This window comes from Gouania willdenowi, chromosome 1, assembly GCF_900634775.1.
Source record: "Gouania willdenowi chromosome 1, fGouWil2.1, whole genome shotgun sequence".
Taxonomy (NCBI): Eukaryota; Metazoa; Chordata; class Actinopteri; order Blenniiformes; family Gobiesocidae; genus Gouania; species Gouania willdenowi.
In genome coordinates, this window is record NC_041044.1 from 40,654,583 (window position 1) to 40,675,695 (window position 21,113).

The window sequence follows — 21,113 nt, forward strand, 5'->3', positions numbered from 1 at the left end:
TCTCCCCTTTATTCCCCCTTATAGATGGTCCTGTTTCTACATGACTGTTCTTCAATGTTCATGTCTGTGTTCAAACACCTTCAGATACAGTGGGGGTTGAAACCACTGTGCTCTAAAGGCTCAACGTCAGCACTGCATTTTGTTGCCTGCTCATGTGGAAATGTTGAGTTTCTTCATTAAAACATAACTTTATTAATAACCACTATTTGTGATGAGTGTCATGAGATCACCTTGTTGTATTTGGCGCTCTAGGCCTATACTGTATATAAAGTAGAACTGCATCATGAAATCTGTTCCTCAGGTAATAACCTACCTGTGCTGCTCGCCAGGCTGCAGTGAGACAACATGCTAAGTCTTTTCTCCAGCTCAGACGTCTCCTGGTTAATGCGTTCCTCTGATGATGCTCTGTCTGCACTGAGGTCTGCCAGGGGTAAAAATAAAGTTAAGATATCTCAGACATGCACATCGAACACAGTATCATATTAATATGATATGTAGAGCTTTAAAGCAGTGGTTCCCAAACTTTTCTGGATCGTGACCCCATTTTGATATCAAGAACTTCTGGCGACAGCAAAGAACTTCAGTAGTTTTTGAGCAGGTTTCTTATACTATATTAAAAATACAGATTTGCCAGTATTGGTAACAAGTTGTGGCAGCTCAGATATTTTTATACTGTGCTTTATTATTATTATTATTATTATTATTATTATTATTATTATTATTATTATAATAACTAGATTTATATTTTACAAAGTGAAAGTATAGAACGCAGTTGTTTAAGATTAAAAAAAATTCCCAAATACATTTTCAATCAGTATTTGTTTTTGTTTTGTTTTTTAAATAAATTACTATTTCAGGTGACCCCACATGTCCCCCCCACCGACTCAAAGGTTGAAAAACACTGCTTTAAAGTTGCTATCCGGAGTTTCTGAGAAACGTCTTGTTGTCCCGCCCTAAACAGCCTCACTTCCTCTCACTGCCTTTGCCAATCTACCAAAAGCCACGCCTCTACTTTTTCCGCACGCGCATCGCGGAACAAAACAAGGTGCCATTGATATAGGTCTATGGGTCAGGTAAGAGCCAAAATCATATTTACCTGTTTACTGTTGACACGAGGCCTTGTTTTCGTGCACAGTTCCACATTCACTTTGATTGACAGTCTCAAAAACAGGAAGTCAAAGCCTATTGGCTGGGAGCACTAGGCAATCGTTTCCATTTGTATAGGGGTCTATATACATTAATGTATATGAATGACCACCAGCAGTAGACCACAGTAAAAGACTAGTTAGGTATTTTTTCGCATTTCAAAAGAATGATACATAAATATAGATTTCTCAGAAACTCCAGATATCAGCTTTAAAGATAAACCCGAATACTCAATAGAACAGGATTCTTCCATTATAGTAAAACATCCATTTATTGCCAAATCCTACCATTAAAAACCTACTGGTAATTATTAGAATAGAACAGAATATAATATCTTTATTGTCTGTGATGGCCAGGCCACACAGAGGTAACAGCCCCTAAATCATTTGATTGACACTGACATTATTCTCTGTCCCTTTAAGAACAGAGGTGGTGAGGGGCTGGCCTGGAGAGAGCTGGAGGCGGCCTTAAGTGGACCAGACCATTGCAGAGGGGGACTGAGGTTAAGGGGGCTGTGTTTGTCCCTTAGTTTTGGGTGTTTATCCCCTGTGTTTCTCCTTATTTATATTTGGTATGGTCCAAACTCTATTTAAGTTGACTCCTGTCTCATTTGAGGCAGTTGGTTTTGTGTTAGTTCTTGTTGCACATGCTACCTCTGTTCTTGGCCTGTGTTAGTCTGTGGCCAATAAAGCACCTTTTTTGGAAATGTAACGCTGTTGTCTCCTTGCCTCACTGCTTGGACCCTAACATTGTCAGTAAAGCAATTCCATTAGTGCATCATTCATAAAAATATATTAAACAAACAGAAGGTTTCCAGGATAGGAATTTTTCTTAATAATGTCCTGAGCTTTTGTGAGGCGGCGGGAACTGTGTGACTTTTCTGTGTGTGTGTGTGTGTGTGTGTGTGTGTGTGTGCGTGCGTGCGTGCGTGTATAAATGTTGATCCTGTTGCTCTGTGTCTCCTCGACTTGTAGCAGCTCAAGCTAACCTTCAGAGGTCTGGTCTATGCGAGGTGTCATGTATCTTTTGCTAATGTAGCTGCTCAGCCGGCGCTAATTTTAGCCACTTTGCAGCAGTTAATGTTGCAGTAACAGTGATGCCCAGAGCTGATCGTCACTGCTTGGCTAAAACTTTTAAAAAAAAAGGTGAAAAGGAAGTTCATTTAATTCAATCGATTTTAATGTTTGTCTGTCTAGCTTATTTGATTATCGAGGAAACAGTGCCATACATACCTACAGTAAGACATGCATAGTCAAAACATGGTACTTATGAATAGGGAGAAATGTGAAAGAACATGGATAAGTTGGTGTATAATCATTGAACACTTGGTATAATATCCTTAAACTCAGGACTTCCTTCCTCCATCTAAGGTTAATTGTGCTTAGATGCCATTTTTCTACCTAAATCTAAATAAAATAGCAGTTTTTTCTTTACGTATGGGCTTTTTGTGTTTAATGACAATGAAGAACATCCAAAAGTCAAAGTGTCTTTATTTGTCACCTTTGGGAGAATTTTGCCTTGGGCAGAGACAACCTTTAGCATATTCCACTCATGCATCCTAAATTAGAGAAAGAAACAACCAATTACATTATAAATAAAATCAATGGGATAAGGTAAAGACTGTATTCCAGCATCTCAGCACAAATTCAGCATCACATTTTGCACTCAACAGATTATAATGCTGATGTCTGGAATCTCATGAATGGTCAAACTATTGGGGAGAAACAATGATTTTCTATATATATAATTTAGCATAAGACTGCCTGTTCAATGTAACGGGGACTAGAAAAAAATCCCATTTGCTGTGATTGTATAAATGTTTTTAAATAATAAACATTGCTAGGACGCAGCACTGTGAACTTCTTTAACATAACAGCCACTTAAATTTATTAACGCAAAAAAGTCAACAGTTTTTTTTTTAAATTTATTTTTTTTTTTAAACCTATTTCTTGAGGCGTGCAATTGAGCATCATCCTTATATAAATATTTCCTCCTTCAGCAGGTTTTCATCCACGAGAGGCTAAAACACTCACAGTAAGTGAGACTTGGGGTTTCAAACATTTTAAAGTGAAGCTCAGGATGTTTTCTAGACGTCAAGGTTACTGAGCCAGGCACTCCACTTACTGCTTTAAGCACAGAATTACAACGTGTCCATTTAAACTGAGCTACATTCAGCAACAGCGCTGTGAAGGTTTGCATAAGTCAAAGACATGAAGCTTTTGGCCAAACATCAGCAAACTTCATATAATCATGAAAATAAATCCTGTTCTTTAATCATTTATTACTATCATTTATATTACAATTTCAAATGGTTTATTATCTAAAAAAGTAAATGGTGTGTAGGCCAGGGCAGTGCCATTCCTTTGAATTGTGCATCCTTTAACTTATTGAGTGCCATTCACGTCTATAGACGTGAATTGTGTTTTTCGGCTGCGGTTGCTAGGAGACAGTGTGATGAAGCTCGCCGGTGAATATCTAACTTGTACCATGATGTAGTGACGAACTGGTGACATGTAGGTGGCAGCAGCGCACCTTTGGATGGGAGATCACCCGTGATGGGCAGAGCTCAGAGGGAGAGGAAAGGAGTTTACCAGACAGAAAATGGCGCTATGAGAGTTAATGCTGAAGGTACCAGCAGCTCACAGTAGCGCACACACGACCAGAGCATGTGTGAAACTGAAAGGACTATTGAGAGTGTCACAATGGTGAGATAAAACAATAAAAAAAAACGTGGCAAACGATGACACTCGGCATGTCCGGGAGGAGGAGGAACTTCCGTGTGTGCAGAATGACGGGGAGAGAGACTTGGAGGACGGCTGAAATACAGTTAGAAATCCATTCAACTCTGACATAGATAGCACAATAATAAAAATTTTGCCATCAAAAGCCCTGTCTCAGTGTTGTTTTTGAGTTTTTATAGAAGGAAACCAATGTTGAGGTGTCACTAAAGCAAAAAAAAAAATGCTTCAAAGTCACTAGTAGATTTTTTCAGAAAAAGACTCAGCTTTTTGTCACAAACTGGCGATTTGTGTGAAACTTACCTCTATTCAACTGCTGATTAAAGAAGAACGAAACAAGCTAGAAACACAATTATTTTTTCCTGATGAAAGAGACATTAATATGTCAGAATCTGGTGTCAGAATTCAGATTATCATAGCACAAAATATTCTGTGTGTCTTTAAAAATGAGTCAAAATGCTCTAAAACGGCTGGCACTGAGGGGGAAGAATTTTTTTGTGTGTGTGTTCTTTGTTGTCTTTCCAACAATGTCAAAAAAGGTGTTTGAGGTGGAGATCAAAACAAACTTTTGAGCATCAATTACAACTTTTTACATCTTTTTTTTTTTTGACCAAATGATCTTTGATTTACTGATCTATGAGGCCTACACCACTGATCTATGAGGCCTACACCACCAGCAGCTTTAAACATCTAAACAAACCAATCATATCACATCCTGGGAGTCACATGACAGCTCATGCCACTTTCCCAGATGAGCACCTGCTAGGTTAGCACATGACGTTAAATTCAGGTTGTTGTGTTATATAACGCACTTCTATAAGATATATATTTACCTCTGAACAAATAAAAAGAGAACTACTACAACTACATTACCTTTCTATGTTTAGAACCTTACAATCATTCATTCATTCATCTCATGCTTTTACTCACTGTGCTGCACTAGGTCACCAGACAGTGCACTGCTCGTGTGGTGACATTAAGGAACATGGCGTGAGTTCCTGATGTTTTGGCCTCTATGGGACGTGTGCGTACTGAGTCTAGAGTCACGTATGTGCAGCGTTGGCTCATCCGTTCGTCTATTTCGGACAGACTATAGTGCTGTTAAATCCTTGGAATGTCTTCTGTGCAAATCTTTTACTTTCCGACTGCCATCAGGCAGTGGAAGCACATGCCTGTGGCATTAGCATCACACCACAGAGCACACAAGTCGCACACGGTGGCACGACCTCATAATCCCCAGGGCGACCCTTGGCGCCTCAAGTATCTATGCAGTAAACACGCTGTAAAGCATAATAAAGGAAGTCACCATGTCACATACCAATGGGACTGTTTAACATCCAACACTAAATCACTAGAATAATTACATGAGATCTGAGCAGTTTTGTTCATAAAGTATGTCAAGCATAGTTGGAGGTGAACTTTCCTTATTTTTGTAAAATGATAAGCTTAAAAGTCACGCAGGAACATTGACTGACAGTGTGGTTATTATTACTGTGTATTACAGGAGGCCTGCTGTCACACACATTTGATGTTTTTCATGACATGATCTATCAAACATTTTCTCTGGTTATTACAGTATTTAACAATCAATTTAAAACACCAAAACCACTGTGTTCTCCATACCATGGTAATATACCACATTAGTGGTGGGACTCGATTAAAAAATAATAATAATAATTAGACACTTTTTAATTAATTAATGAATTTAAATTAGTCGCATTACAATATTTGACACGAGAAGAAACGTTTTTCCAATTTAAATAGATTTACTGTATATGACTGAGTCAATGAAGACAATAAATGAGCTTAAACAACAAAATAGTGTTTATTATTTTCATCACTGAGTGCTAACATAATGTGCAATAAATAAAATAAATGTATTTTTAGGAGTTACCATTGATGGAAAACTTGAATGGAAATCACATATAAGTATAATAAAAACAAAATGAGCAAAAACCATTGCTGTAATTGCCAAAATGAAAACTGTACTTGACAAAAAATCTCTTCTATTACTTTATACTGTAACTCCCTCATTCTTCCTTACCTAAAGTATGGCTTGGAAATATAGGGAAACAACTACAACTCCAATACTCATCCTATTTTCCTACTCCAAAAAAGGCAAAAAGAATTATCACTAAAGCAGATAAAAATAACATAAAACAAAATTAAATTTATGTTAAAATAACTATTCTAAATACATGTGCAGTTCTCTTCTGTTGGACACTTGAAATTGTTTATCATAAATCTTTGTGTTTTTGTCTCGTGGAAGTTTGTAAACAGGGTTAAGCATAATAAATATTAACTTCAGCCTAAACCCTTTCGGTCATGCTGTACACAAAATCATTTTGTTTTGTTTAATGTTTAACGGAATGAAATGACCGAATTAACCACTACTACTACTACTTCTACAACTACTTCTACTACTACTACTTCTACAACTACTACTACTACTACTACTACAACTACTTCTACTACTACTACTACTACTTCTACAACTACTACTACTACTACTACTTCTACAACTACTACTACTTCTACAACTACTACTACTACTACAACTATTACTACTACTACTACTACTACTACAACTACTACTACTACTACTACTACTACAATATGAATAAAGAATGTTATGATTGCATTGTTCAGAAAGCACAAACTTAAAGTTAAGTAAGCTATATTCATGCTTTTCTGGATTTTTTGTAAACTTTACAAAACAATTTTTTTTTGAAGTATTCAAATAACACACAAAAAACACAACTCTTGTATTGTAGTCTGTGCATCAGTATTATGGTATACCAGGAACTAGTGTAATGAGAAATGTTCCACGCTGTTTGGACTGCAATAAAATAAATAAAAAAGATTAACAGTGTTATTTTTTAAGTACGTTACTTTTCTGTAATTAATTAATCGTGAATAAAGCATCAAAGTCCCAGCTCTAATATTTATATTTAATTCTAGTACCTCCAAGGGTTTTAAACCAAGGAAAAACACTGGGTGACAATTAAACCATTAATCAGTGATTATTGTATTAACTAACAGCTGTTTTTCTTAGTAAAAACTCATTACATCAGAGTAATAATATTTTTATAGCATCCAGTAAACTAACTTTTACTATGTCATGTTCGAGGCTCTGTAATAATTTGTGGTTACAAAATACTAATGAACATTATTAATAACCTTCCCGGTGGTTCGTGTGGCTAATTGTCAAAGAGAACCAGGGTGCTGAGTTGCTCTTTTCGATACCGTGTTGTTTTTATTAATGTCGTACAACCATTAAAAGTGTTAATATTTAAATGCATGTGTGTAGCTCTATGTGTACAGACACGACATGTGCACAACACCACAACACCGGACTTTTCAGTGGACTCACTGCGGCTGTTGTGAACAGGAAATTACGTGCTTTTGTCCATGTGTTTTTATTGTATCTCAAAAATTTCTACAGACGCCACATTGGCATTATTTTGTGTAGGATCAGTACCCTGTTAAAGCAAATGTTTTGTGTTTGTCTTTAAATGAGACATATTGTACACATGTTCATTGTTTTATCCAAATATAGTACAGATTGTAAATAATAAAATACCAACAAACAACATACAAATAAATAACTTCCTGTTTAGAAGAGCTGTGGTGAGTTCACTGTGGATTAAAAGGTCAACTTTTAACGGTTGTACAACATGAATAAAAGCAACACGGTATCGACAAGGGCAGCTCAGCACCCTGTACTTCAACTGCATCTGCTGTTGCCACAGCAACTAGTCACGCTAACCACCGGGAATGACATTCATAATATTAATTAGTATTTGGTGGTCACAAATTGGTATTTCTTGGCCACACATTTTTTCTTTACCATGCCATGTCTGGGGCTCCGTAGGCCTTTGTGTCTCTACCATATATTATATATATATATATATATGTATATGTACAGTATATCTATATATATCTGTTTTATTTATTTAATAAACTAGTACAGTGCCCGTCAAAAGTATGTATTCATATTGTGGGAGCTTAAGTAGAGTTGTCAACTATGGCCAATGAGTATGTGTTTGAAGGTTGGATGTACAAAGAGGTGTACATGATAAATGTGTTTGTTGTTTTTTTTACTCATTTATATATATATATATATATATATATATATATGTATATATATATATATATATATATATATATATTATTTGGTGTATTTTTCTGTAATGTATGTTTTTGGAGTCATTATGTGTATTTTTGTATCTTTCTGTTGTTTTTTTGTGCATTTTTTGTATAATTATTGTTTTTTTTTAAGTGTGATTCTGGAGTCATTTTGTGTATTTTTATGTATTTTTTGTACAGTTTTGTGCATTTCTATTGTCATTTTGTGTATTTTTATGTATTTTTTGGTATAGTTTTGTGCATTTCTATTGTCATTTTGTGTATTTTTGTATAAATATTTAGTTTGGTGTATTTTGAGTCATTTTCATATTTTTGTTGTCGTTTGGTGTATTTTGTGTGTTTTTGGAGCCTTTCTGTTGTCGTTTTGTGCATTTCTGTTGTCGTTTTGTGTACTTTTTGTATAAATATTGTTTAGTTTTTTGTTTTATTTTACTCATTTAGTGTGTGGACATGTGTGTGTGCGCGACTCTCTACCTGGTTACCGTGTGGGACTCTCTCCATCTCCTCCGTGGGTTGTCTCTCACACACGCACATGTGCATCAGCCGCTCGCATGCACATACTCTGTCAAAAGTTGTTGAAATGCGTTGAGAAAAAGGAAAACGGACCTGGAAGTACCACGACGCAATCGAAATTGGGAGCCGTAATCTCAAAACAAAATGAAATTGAAATTGCAACACACTTAAATAACTTTTAGCAGTACAAAAACATTTTTAATATTGACCTTCTTTTGTGGACTGGAGGAGGGTCTTCTTCTACTGATTATTAGAGGTTGTAAATGAACAGATTGGTGCACTGGCACCCCCTCACACTGAGGTCAAAAGCTGAATAGGTTTCATTTCTGGGTAAACATGAATGTGCCGTCCTGAGGAGTGTTCCATAAAGCGGGTTATGTTCAAACTCTGAGTATGTTCAGGCTGAAATGAGGGAAACTCTGAGTATCCCATTCCTAAACGTGAGGTATGTTCTTCTCTAAGTATGTTTCCAATGGCAACATTGTCCGTGAACTAAACCTGGTCGCTGGCAGGTTTTATCAAAGAAACCCTGTGTTTCTACCTGGCTCCGCCCACCTGAACACCGTTTCTGAACACTTTAATTAACCTTAACAATTTTCTCTGAAACACATCACACACCACAGATGTGTTCACATCATTACTAATGTTGTGTTGCTTTACTTTTTTTTTTTTTGTGCAAACGGTAGTTTTTTTTAAAACATTGTGGATGTAGGTTGAGGTTGATCTGCATTAAAACATCTACTGACGTCTGTAGTAAAGTTCACTGAATACAAACCTGTGGATAATATAAAGGAGGAGATGGTAATTAAATGAATCCACTTTTAAGGCTCGATTGTTGTTTTATATTGTTAAACAGTTAAATCTGTAGGTTACGGCTCTTTGAAGGTATGATGGCGCAGTGAGTTGTGATGCTGCTGAGTTGTGATGCGGTGGGTCGCAGGTTCGCGTCCCGATTCAGTGTTTTTTATGACATTTTTTAGGACGTTGAGATGACTCTGGCGACAATATTACATTAAAAATCAATATAAATGACGCAATATCAAGTGGCATTTACTGTCTTAATATCCAGTGTAACAGGAGGGCTCTCTATGGAGCCATCCAATGCTGCTGCCACGTGTCCTCAGACACATTTGAATAGAAGCAATAAAGTAATGAAGCGACCAAATAGTGTGACTAATTACGGGTGATTTAAGCCACTATAATCACTGAAGACTGAACGCACCTTTAGAACAGGCTCATATTCCTCAAACACCAGCTTATTTCACCCATTACGGTGAATAAATCACTATTTTCCGGGTGGTTGCCATGGCAGCTCGACTCATCTTCGATCCATTGATGACGGCTTTTTATTGTGCACGTCAGTAACCCAAGGTGTACATACTCAGGGTTGATTAACCCACTTCATACCAGCTGTAATGGAATACCCAGAGTTTCTCATCGTGGGGTATGTTGACCCAGAGTTTATGGATAGACTCAGAGTTTGTTAACCGTCCTTTATGGAATACCTCTCAGGTTAAATAAGATTAACATAAACCTTTTGCAAAACCAAATAAGTCCAAAATAATGCATGCACACACTCAAACTATGTGCAAGCAGTCAAAAAAGTTTCAGGTCGAACAGACACCGCGTTGGGGAGAAGTTTGCTCCACACACACACAGAACTTCCTTGATTTATTAGATAGATTTGCTAAGCCACTGTCATGTCAATGAAGAGTTTTAATGTTCTTCCTAAACACGTCTTCTTTATCTGAAGTTACTCGGCTTTTTTCATACGATATACGTTACATTCAAAAGAATTTCTAAGACCATAGAGACATGGGGAGGTCATTCTTAAATATTGGCGTTTGGGTTACTGTGTGTGTGTGTGTGTGTGTGTGTGTGTGTGTGTGTGTGTGTGTGTGTGTGTGTGTGTGTGTGTGTGTGTGTGTGTGTGTGTGTGTGTGTGTGTGTGTGTGTGCGTGTGTGTTTACCTGGCAGTTTTGGGCGCAGACCATGCGGGGCCCTGCTGGGGTTGATGCCCCGTACAAAGCAGTCGAATAGGAAACTGATTTGTTCTCCCTCAGCACACGATAAGAAGAAAACTCCAGCCCCTGCAGGTTGGAAATAAAGGCTCAGATCACATAGAAATGGTAAAAAAAAAATCTAGAATATCGAACAAGGAGTACTGACGAAACAAGTGGTGCTTGGATATGAATAAAAAATGTGTAAAATCTAGTTCTTTAATAAGGTTTGGGAGGCTGTGTGAAGTCAAGGCTGTTCTTTGAGTCCACTTCAACCTTTTGTTCTAACGATTACATCAAAATGGCTGTCAATTCAACTCCCACTCTCCCATCAGGTCTGCATAGTGGGAGACGGGCACGAAAACACAAGAGCAGCGAAAAGAAGGAAAAAGAAAGAACATGAAGACATTTCAATAACATGTTGTTATCAAAGGGAACATTTCACATATCTGCACTCTGGAACACACTCTCCATAACTCGTCTTTTTTGTCCTTTTAACGCATTAAGTGGAGAACATTGTGTTCACCCACTCACAGTTGTCTTGGTGAAGGGATAATTATTAACATGTCATTCAAACATGGTTCAACTGCTTATTTTATTTACGGCACCTAGTTTTGATTTAGTTGAAAAAAATTTTTTTAAATTTTTATGTTGAAAGTTCTGAAAATATTTTAAGTGAGAAAGTGACAAAGTATCATATCAACATGTGGTTATTTGATCCATTAAACCCACAAACACACATTTTGACATTTTGGAGTTTTTCGGAGACCCTCCATTGTGCTACTGACCAAAATTCCAGTCAATTTCAAAACAAGAGCTTAATTTACAAAAGCGTAAAAAACTAATGATAGACAAGGAGAGATGCTTTTTGTTCTTAAAAGGGCATGTTTGATTTTTGGCTTCAAGGCGGTCCCGGGAAGATTTTACATTCAGCTTATAATGCATATACGAGGGGTAGGATTTCTCTCCTACTCCTTTTTTAAAGGTGTACACTTTGTGTTTTTGACTTATTTTGGAAATTAACTAGTTTTGCGACTTTCCATGTATTCTATATGTATTGTTTTTGTTTTTACATGTTCAAAAATGAATAAATCAGGTGACCTCAGGAAGTAATACATGAGGTAACAACGTGCTGTTTACTACACTGAATAGATAAAAGCCAAATTAATCAGCAATTGAAAATAGCTTGTTCAATTTATCAATTGGTCCACGTAGACCAGGTATGCTGAGGAATTTGTAAACATCCAATACGACTTGGATATAAGAAAAGGAGGAATTTGACTCATCTCTACCTTGACGAGGCAGCGTTGGTTTCAGGACAAGAAGCTCTCACAGAGTTCATTGAGTCACTACCTTCCAGCAAATGTCAAGTTCAGAGCCTGGATTGTCAGCCAGTTAATGAACAGGCGAGCCAAGGCCAGACCACACTGCTGGTGGCGGCTGGTGGAAATGTGATGTTCGAAAGAAACAAATCTCGTTTCTTCAACCGGAACTTCCTTCTGACGGCCCAGGCGTCTCCAAACAACAACCAGCCTGTTTGGAAAATTGCCAGTGACTGTTTCAGATTTAGAATAGATTTAGAATAGCTGAGGCTTCAACTATGTAACTCTTTATAATAAAAAATAAATAGAAAATAAATAAATCAAAGCAAATCAAAAATCAATGCATCATGGGGTGGTTGAGTATGACTAGTGTTCCCACCGTGCATTCTTAGGAAATGTCCCCATATAGTATACATACAGGTAATTCTCGCGTACTCATCTTTTCATACTATCTAATGTGAAAGTAGTACATACTCATTTTCAGACTTAGTATGTGTAGCACGTTAGTATGACATTTCGAACACGGCCCATGACTTATTTTTATTTTTATCCACCAGAAAACTCAAAAGTAACAAAACAAAGCAGGCACAGGGAAAACACCACCGGGTGGGAGCAGGAGCTGAGAAAAAAACAAGGACACAACATGACCAAGCAACAACCACTGACATTGAGCGTAAATAGTGAGGGAAGCTTCATAGAAAACAAACAGAGCTACTACTACATCACATGAAGACACGAGCAGGAAGCCAAGTTAACGCTAGAATTAGAAACCAAAGCTACACACAAGTAAATAAGCTAGAACTGAATTTAAATAACAAAAAAAGGACCACATAGCGCTAAAAAAAAAAAAACAAAAAAAAACAACAACATTAAAAATACAGACCTTTTCAATTTTATTTATTATTTTATCTTCTGTTTACATTTATTAACCAACACATCCAACTCCTGAACCAAACTAAAAGACTACTTGTGGTTGGCTCATTTAGGTCCTATGCTAGATAATTATATCTTGGATGTATCTCCGTTAGCTGGCTTCAACTAACCAAACATTCCCTGTCAGAGAGGAGCTGTCCTACGACAGTCGATAACAACATGATAATTTAAGCCAAGTGCTTTCAGCCTGGGTACGTGCACGTTCACATAAAAGGGATGGAGATTGCATCATCAGACCAATCACTACAATGTAAATCCTGGCAGAGTGAGCGTCTTTACAATGAAGGAGGAACAAGTTATGATCTTAAACAAATATCATGAATTTAATCCATGATGACAGCCAAGAGCTACAGTAGTGCTGTGCAGCAGGAGGCGGAGCTTTTAAACTTCCTCAGATCTGATCCACTTCATAACCTGGTCCTGACCAGGCTAGGTGATGCTTAAGCTTATAATTATGAATAACTAAAATCCATAATTCAAACCAAAAACAACACTGTTGTTACAGAAAAGGCAAAAATGAAAAAAACCCACGCAGGACGCTGCTGACACATGAATGCGTAAAAGTGCGATATTATTCATCATATTAATCCATTGGATGGGATATCCCATCTCACGCTTTTATGCATTCACAGAGTCGGCGATTCACATTCACAGAATCAGCCGATGAAGCCTGCGTCTCGATCCGTATGCGCGGACGAGTGAAGTCATATATTAATTAATTAATGATTTCACCTGTCCGCGCTAACGATCAGCTGACTATAGATCAGTCCATCATATATAAATCTATATCTTTCCTAAATTATGTCATCAGTAAATGAAATGATCGCATCAAAGTCTAAAAATTCTCTCTCCTGTCAGCTGTCACATCAGATCCACACAGTGACGTGTTCATTCATCACCTTTTATTGAACAGCTCACTTTTGGAACTGATTGGTCAGGACCAGGCCAGTTGTTCAGCATAAGTTTCCATGGGGATTTAGCTGCGAACTTCGCAGTCCAGCACACACTGATTAAATGCTGGAAGTTAGCGAGATAAGAGGTAATCTCGGTTCGTAACATAGGCCCTTAAATAGCGCCCAACATAACACAAAACTCCAGAAATACAGAAAATGACAGCAAATATAGACAAAGTGTAAACAAAGACACACTAAACAACCACTTGAACACAAAAGGACTTCAAAGACACACAAAATGGCAACTAAATTGCACAAATGACAATAACATACAAAATATTAGGGATGTCCAGATCCGATATCGATATCGGTCCGATATCAGCCTGAAAACAAATATCGGATATCGGTTTCAAATTTCCGGATTTTGGTTAATAATAAATGGATCAGTTTTTCTCATGCCTACTGTTGCTGACTATTGTTCCCTGAGTTACTTGATCAAGCTTTTTCTAACATTCAACACTACAAAATGAGTAATTATTATTTTTTATTAAAGAAAAGAGTGAGTAAAAAAAAAAAAAGTATGTATGATTCATGCTGATATCGGATCAATATCGGTATCGGCCGATACACAAGGCTGCAATATCGGTATCATATCGGAAATTAAAAAGTTGTACCGGGATATCCCTAAAAAATATAACAAAAACACACATAATGACTTGAAAAACACACAAAAAGGCAACAGTAATTTGCCATACTTGACAAGAAAATAGACAAAATGAATTAAAAAACACCAAGAAAACCTTAAAATTACTACAAAGACAAAACCCTTTGTTCTTTCCTTTATTAATGCTCAGATTATTATCAGATTATTCTAAAATGCTAACAGGAAGGTTGATAATGTGGCCCCTGCTCTCATAAAGTTGCCCATCTCTGCTTTATGGAAATGGGGTATTATTATTATTATTATTATTATTATTATACAGTATATATCTGAACTTATATTATGTTATTGTGTGAACACAGCAGAATAATAGGTAAGTCTTTTACTAACGGCACCTCTAATACACCTCTCTCTTTTCTTGTTTTGTTCTTCTCTCCTCCTCTAAAAAATAGAGAAATTCAATGTATAAATGTGATCACTTTCTGATCACATTTTTCTGTCATTCTTCTTTTCTTTTCTGTTTACTGTATTCTGTGTTAAAAATGAATAAATAATATAATGTATAACATAGGATAACAATAGGCCTGATACTGTTTTCTTTTCTGTTGCATTAGCCTCGACTGACCTCACGCATCCATGAAAAGGGTTTATTTCTCTCTTCTTTCTACAGTCTCATCTTCCACAGCCTGAGGGGGAATTTTTCAGGTACTTTTGTCACACCAAATCAAAGCTTTCTAATCTGTTGGTTTAATAATCCAGGCGTTCAGCTGTTTTCTTAATGCCATGCCTTCAGGGCCTACAGACTGTTTCTCATTAACATGCTGAGAAAGCTGTGGAACATTTCAGTATGGTCGATGTTAGGATGTCTAACTGTGCTCATTACTGCAGTGTTAGCGATCAATACATTCATACATGTTGGGGCACAGAGAGAGGCATCTGACATGATCAGCAATTAAGGAAACACTAAATTGTTGGCACTCTTTTTCAAACTGTCAATGAATCATTTTATTTAAAGTGTGTGATGTTTGTTTAAAGTCACCTGTGGCAGGTAACAGGACGAGAAATAAGGGCTGAGAACTGTCTGAGAACTTAAGAAGCAAAACTGTGGAAAACTATGAACAATCTCAAGGTTGCAAGAGCATCTCCAGAGATCTTCAATATGATCAAGAAGTTTATTATAACCATGGGACTGTGGTACGGAAGAGTTAGAATGGTGGATAAAAAATCTACAGTCCATTTTTTTTTGGTTTTTGGTTTTTGGTGTGTGGAAAATTATGTATATTTTGGCTTTTTTCTACTGCTTTTTTATGTTTTTTCATTGCACATAAAGGAAATAAACATACCAAAAACATTTGTAATTGCAAAAAATTCTGGGAGAAATGGTGCATTTTCTGGAAAAATTCCAGGCGTACCAATCAGTAGCGGTGCTAAAACTGAATGGTTAAGTTAAAATAAGCCAAAAATAACCCATCTTTGGAATTAAAGCTATGATTATTCTGAATAGTATGTGTATATTGGCCCAACAAAGCAAGGCAACCTTATGTTAAATAGAAAGTAAAAATTAAATGTATTTTAAAATCATGAAAAACAGCAACATAATTAAAGCCTGCATTACAGTGTTCTACAACAGCGGTAAGTAACCATAAACATAGTAAATATTGTTTTATTTCCTAAAGCTATCGGCATTAAAATGCTTTTAATCACTGTTTTACCACCAACATGTGGTTCTGCACGGGTGCCATTGTTGCTATAAGATGTCAGACAAATGATTTTTCATGGAAGTTCAACTTTAGTGTGAAAAAGCTTTGACTCCTTTCTTCAGTTATAATTATGTTTTAAATTACCCATGTTGAATTACAATTCAATTACGATTACAGTGACCAGCATTTTCTCCAATTACAATTCAATTACAAATATTTTTCATCCTCAGAAAGTCCATTACTTCCTCAATTACTAAAGTTCAGTTACCATCAATCACAATCATTGAGCCTGAAATAAATAACCTAATAAAATGTAACCTTCCTCTTGTGTTAGCTTTCTGTTAGTGTCTCTTATGAAAACGTGTCCTAATTCATCTGTAAAATACACTAAAATCAAAAATCTAATTTCTTTCCTATCTATTAATTTGCTTGTTACGCTTCTTAATCAATTAAAAAAAAGGTTTTAATATTTTTAGGTGTGGGTATCTGAGCCTTTTTTGTGTCAGTATACCCCTTGATTTGTTTTTTTTTGTTTTTATGGCAAAATGTGGGAGAAGCTTGACGCTATAAAACATATTTTAAAAATTGTTAACTACATATGTGTAGAACTGTACATAGCACTGTAACATTAAATTATAATTGACAGTTTTTATAGAATTTCCATTACAAAGTCATTTATCAAAACTCAGTTAGAATTTTAAATAAGATTACGACAGCAACCAATCTTTTAAATTACAATTACACTTATAATTATTCCATAATTGTAATTAATTATCAATTACGTGATTAGAATTATAATTGACCCCAACACTGGGTGGTACCATTACTTTCGTCCGAGACTGTAAGAATTAAAAGAGGAAACTCCCCAACCTGAGCTTAGCATGACAGTGGAGCCTCACGTTCCATTGTTAACACACACTTAATATCAAAATAAAAGAGTAGGAGAACTACTCCAGCCCAAAGGAGGGTCAGAAAACACTTACAAAGCACATTGTGCCAGGTAAGCACCTTTACATGTGCATCGTATAGTACTACAAGAGTAGGTGTGTTTATGTTTGCTGAGGGACAAAAGACCGCTGACACTGCACGTTAGCAAGCTCACAATTGCTTTTTATTTTATTTTTTTGCCAGTCCAAACTCTGCCTGGGATTGTTTATTACCGCTTCTGCGTGTGTGTGTGTGTGTGTGTGTGTGTGTGTGTGTGTGTGTGTGTGTGGAACACGTGTGAACCCAATGAGACAGAAAGTATCCGGCTCTGTGCCACAGATCGTCGTGGTATACGCTGGCCTCATTATCACATCTATTAGCAGCTGCAGCTCTAGCATGGTGCTTTATCTCAGGCTCTACATGTGATCGCACGTCCAACTGAGACATTGCAGTCTTTCCACTTTCACCCAAATCCCCTTCGGGTCGGGTGTCACGTAGCATTTGTGAGTCGTAAATGAAAAAAAAAAAAAAGAGGCTCACCCCGTTGCCACCGTGCATCTCGTTTTCATCTCTGCAGCCAAACGTTCTGCCTGAGGCACGGATGACTTTTATAATAATTTTATAATGCAGCAGCAGCAGAAAAGCTGGGCAACATGAGGTGAAAGAAAAGGCCCCATCACAAGGACCACAGGGGAAATTAGGCAGCAGTGAGGGGCGAAAAGAGGTTATTCAAGACAATGGGTAACACAAAAATGCTAACTACTAAGGAATGACGAGGGTAACTTAAAGAAAGCTCTAACCAATGTTTGCACATGATAACAGAGCACAAAGAGATCACATGGAGCGTTTTTCACAGATAATCGCCGCCTGAAAATGAAATCAATACCGAGGTGTGAATAGAATTTTTTTAGAGGGACGTCAATCAGTGACCAAAAGGATCTCATCAGGTAAATGAAAAACTAACAGGTAATAAAAAACAGGGATGGACCGAAATGAGAATTCTTGGTCGAAAACCGAAACACCAAAACAAATTATTGGGCCAATTATTAGTATAATCAAATTCAGGGCTATAGTAACCACACTATTAAAGCACTGTAATTGTATAAATCTAGCTATAAAGCAGCAAAGGTCTGCGTGCGTGTGTGTTTGTGTGTGAGTGTGTTTGTGGAGCGAATTTCTCCCTGATGCGGTGTCTGTTCGATCTGAAACTTTGTCAACGGCTTCCAAATACCACAAGTGTGTGCATCCGTTATTTTGGAGTAATTTGTTGTTGCAAAACATTTAAAACCTTCATTATAAGATTACGGCATTTTTCGGTATTGAGTGCGCTACTTCCGGTTCCGGGTTCATGACGTCACTGTGTTGCAGTTTGTTTAAAAAAGGTCAAGTTTTTGTACTGCTAAAAGTTATTTTACTTAATATGTCATGGTTATTTAAAATGATTCCCGTGATCCCAGACATCCTTTAAATCGCGGGTCACGGCCTCCCCGGAGGCGGCTGTGCTGAAACACACCCACACAAGGCTGATGCAAGTGCGTGTGAGAGTGTTGGGATGTATTTGTTGAACGCACACCGAGCTGTTTAGAGAGAGAGTTGTGACTTTGGTCTTGTAAAGCACACACACACGCACACAGTATTTATGATAAAAAATATACTGAGTAAAATAAAATAATTATACAAATTTATACAAAAAATACACAAAATGACAACAGAAATGCACAAAAATATACAAAGATGCTCCAAAAACACACAAAATGGCTCCAAACAACATAACACAGAAAAATACATAAACAACAACAAAAATATAAAAATGACTCAAAATACACAAAACTAAATATTTATACAAAAAATGCACAAAAACACAACAGAAAGATCCAAAAACACACAGAATCGTTCCAAAAAACATACATTACAAAAAAATACACCAAACGAAAAAAAATACAAATTTACTATTTTACTTGCACCCCCTCAAATTAACCCCAGTTTATAACACTACAGAGTACAGAGTATGTACACCTCTTTGTACATCCAACCTTCAAACACATACTCATTTGGCCATAATTGACAACTCTACTTAAGTTCCCACTATATGAACACACACTTTCGACAGGCACTGTAATAGTTAATATTAATGATTAAAAAAATAAATCAATTTAAAATAGATAAAAATATTTATTTAGCACTGACATTCCAACAACGCACAATATAGCATAAAATAATAAAATCTTTAACTCATAAACAATAATGTACAGGCCTATAAGCAACTGGGCTGCTGAAAAAGTCAAATTAAATGTGTTCTCTCATCATACCACAAAGGGGCGGAGTCATGAAAGTTTTAGGGGTATTAAAACGTGCACAAAGGTCACTCCACACGTTAATGTCAGTCCCGGCATCAAGAGGGGACGTGAGGGGGCAACGCCCCATCAGTCAAAATGTAGTGTTTTAATTTTTTTATATATTGTTTTCAGTTTATGATGTGTCAAAACAACCCAAAACTCGGAAGAAACTCTACTGACTCTAATGAACAGTTTTGGAAATTGAAATTCAGAGTTTCCAGTGGTCCTTGAACCCATCACGCACTTGCTTACGTTATGTCGTCAGTGCATCATCCCGCAACAAGGAGTAGCCTGTAGTCAGCAGCTATATTTGAGTCTATTCTGTGTGAAATGGCTGAGTGTTTCAGCGAGCGTAATGGGAAATACATGAGAGCTTGAACACTTTGGAACTCATCAGTGAGAATTTGCTGGAGGCCAACAAAGTGAACCCACTACTGGATTTAACAAACACAGAAATAGTTGAGGGACAGTTCACAGTTGCACGGGAGTTTCTGAAAAACATGTGCACAGGCCAGGACGAGGAGAAAGTGACTTTGAGTCAACTTGTTGCAAAGGAATACATGGTACTTGTGGCAGTGTGTTATTGTAACTTATTATCATGTTTCTATGTGGCTTATATAAAACAGTTGGGCTGCATAAGTTTTCTCATACCATGCATACAAGTCATCGCCCCCCTTGGTTTCTGTACTGAACTGGCGCCGGGGCTGGTTAATATCGGCTACAAAAGCCAGGAACTGTTTGCGGTGACTGTTTCTGCACCAAAAATAGGACAGAACAGCATGAAAAGCAGTTCACACTACAAAACTTACTCACACGTGCTGTCCCTTATAGGTAAAAAAGCCAAAAGTGTCACATATTGTACAGCTATTTGTTAATAAATGTGCCTGTGTGGCATTTTTCACCAGCAAATTTAACCCAGAATTTTCTTTCTGGTCAGACTTTATTGAGTTAAAAATGTCGAGATTAACACCATACAGTATATCACCATTTTGAGAAAAGATATTGAGGTATGAGTATTGGTTCATATCACCCAGTCCTAAATCCACATTAAGTAGGGATGTAACGATTAATCGTAAGGCAGTTAAAAATCGATTCATAGGTATCACGGTTGATATCAATTTTCTGAAAATTGAATCGCAGTACTTTTTTAACCAGCAGAGGACGCTATCCACAAGTGTAGGCGGCGGGCGGAGTTTGCTAATACTTTCTTTCTGGCCGCCTTCTACTCTTAAATATGTTAATAAATGATTCTTTACCCCTTTAGCACCGAAAGAATATCTGTAATATTACATGAATATCTGTAAAAGTCTCGTTTTTCTATTAGCTCTGTCTGCTAGCATAGCTTCTCTTCTTCACTGCAATATATCTGCATGCCAACCGACCACTGTGTTACCAGCGCCCTCTGCTGGTTCAAACAAACATGACGTAAATCAGTGCAATGACGGGTTTTTTTTTTATTAAAGTCCAATTGTTAAGGCACAAAATACACTTTCAGTTGCACTTTTAAAAGAAAAAGAACTATTATGCAGTTTTGCATTGTTTATTATAGATCCAGAATTTAAATTAATAGGCTTCATTTTCATTTGTATTATTCCTTTATTTATTTCATTCAAGATTGGTTTTTAGTTAAATTGCATTGTTTTGAATTGTTTATCAAGGAATTCTTTTGACAATGAAAAATAAAAGGAAAATAGTACAGTATTTTCTAGTTTTTTTCCCAAAAAAAAAATTTGTCTACAGTCCCATTTTGTAAAATAAATCATGAGAGAATCGTATCGTGAACCCAGTATCGTGA

At 36.7% G+C, this 21,113-nt stretch overlaps 1 protein-coding gene and 1 pseudogene across 1 annotated transcript in view; one reads left to right on the forward strand and one right to left on the reverse strand.

Moving 5' to 3' along the window:
* dok7b (docking protein 7b) overlaps positions 1–21,113 on the reverse strand; it is a 131,194-nt gene that overhangs the window by 23,282 nt on the left and 86,799 nt on the right. Inside the window, exons 6-7 of the mRNA XM_028453955.1 lie at positions 10,517–10,636; positions 314–421 (exon numbers count right to left, since the gene is read on the reverse strand). Of these exons, the coding sequence (XP_028309756.1) occupies positions 314–421; positions 10,517–10,636 (228 nt within the window). The remainder of the gene's footprint in view (positions 1–313; positions 422–10,516; positions 10,637–21,113) is intronic.
* On the forward strand, positions 11,486–12,132 carry LOC114470910 (NTF2-related export protein 2 pseudogene; annotated as a pseudogene).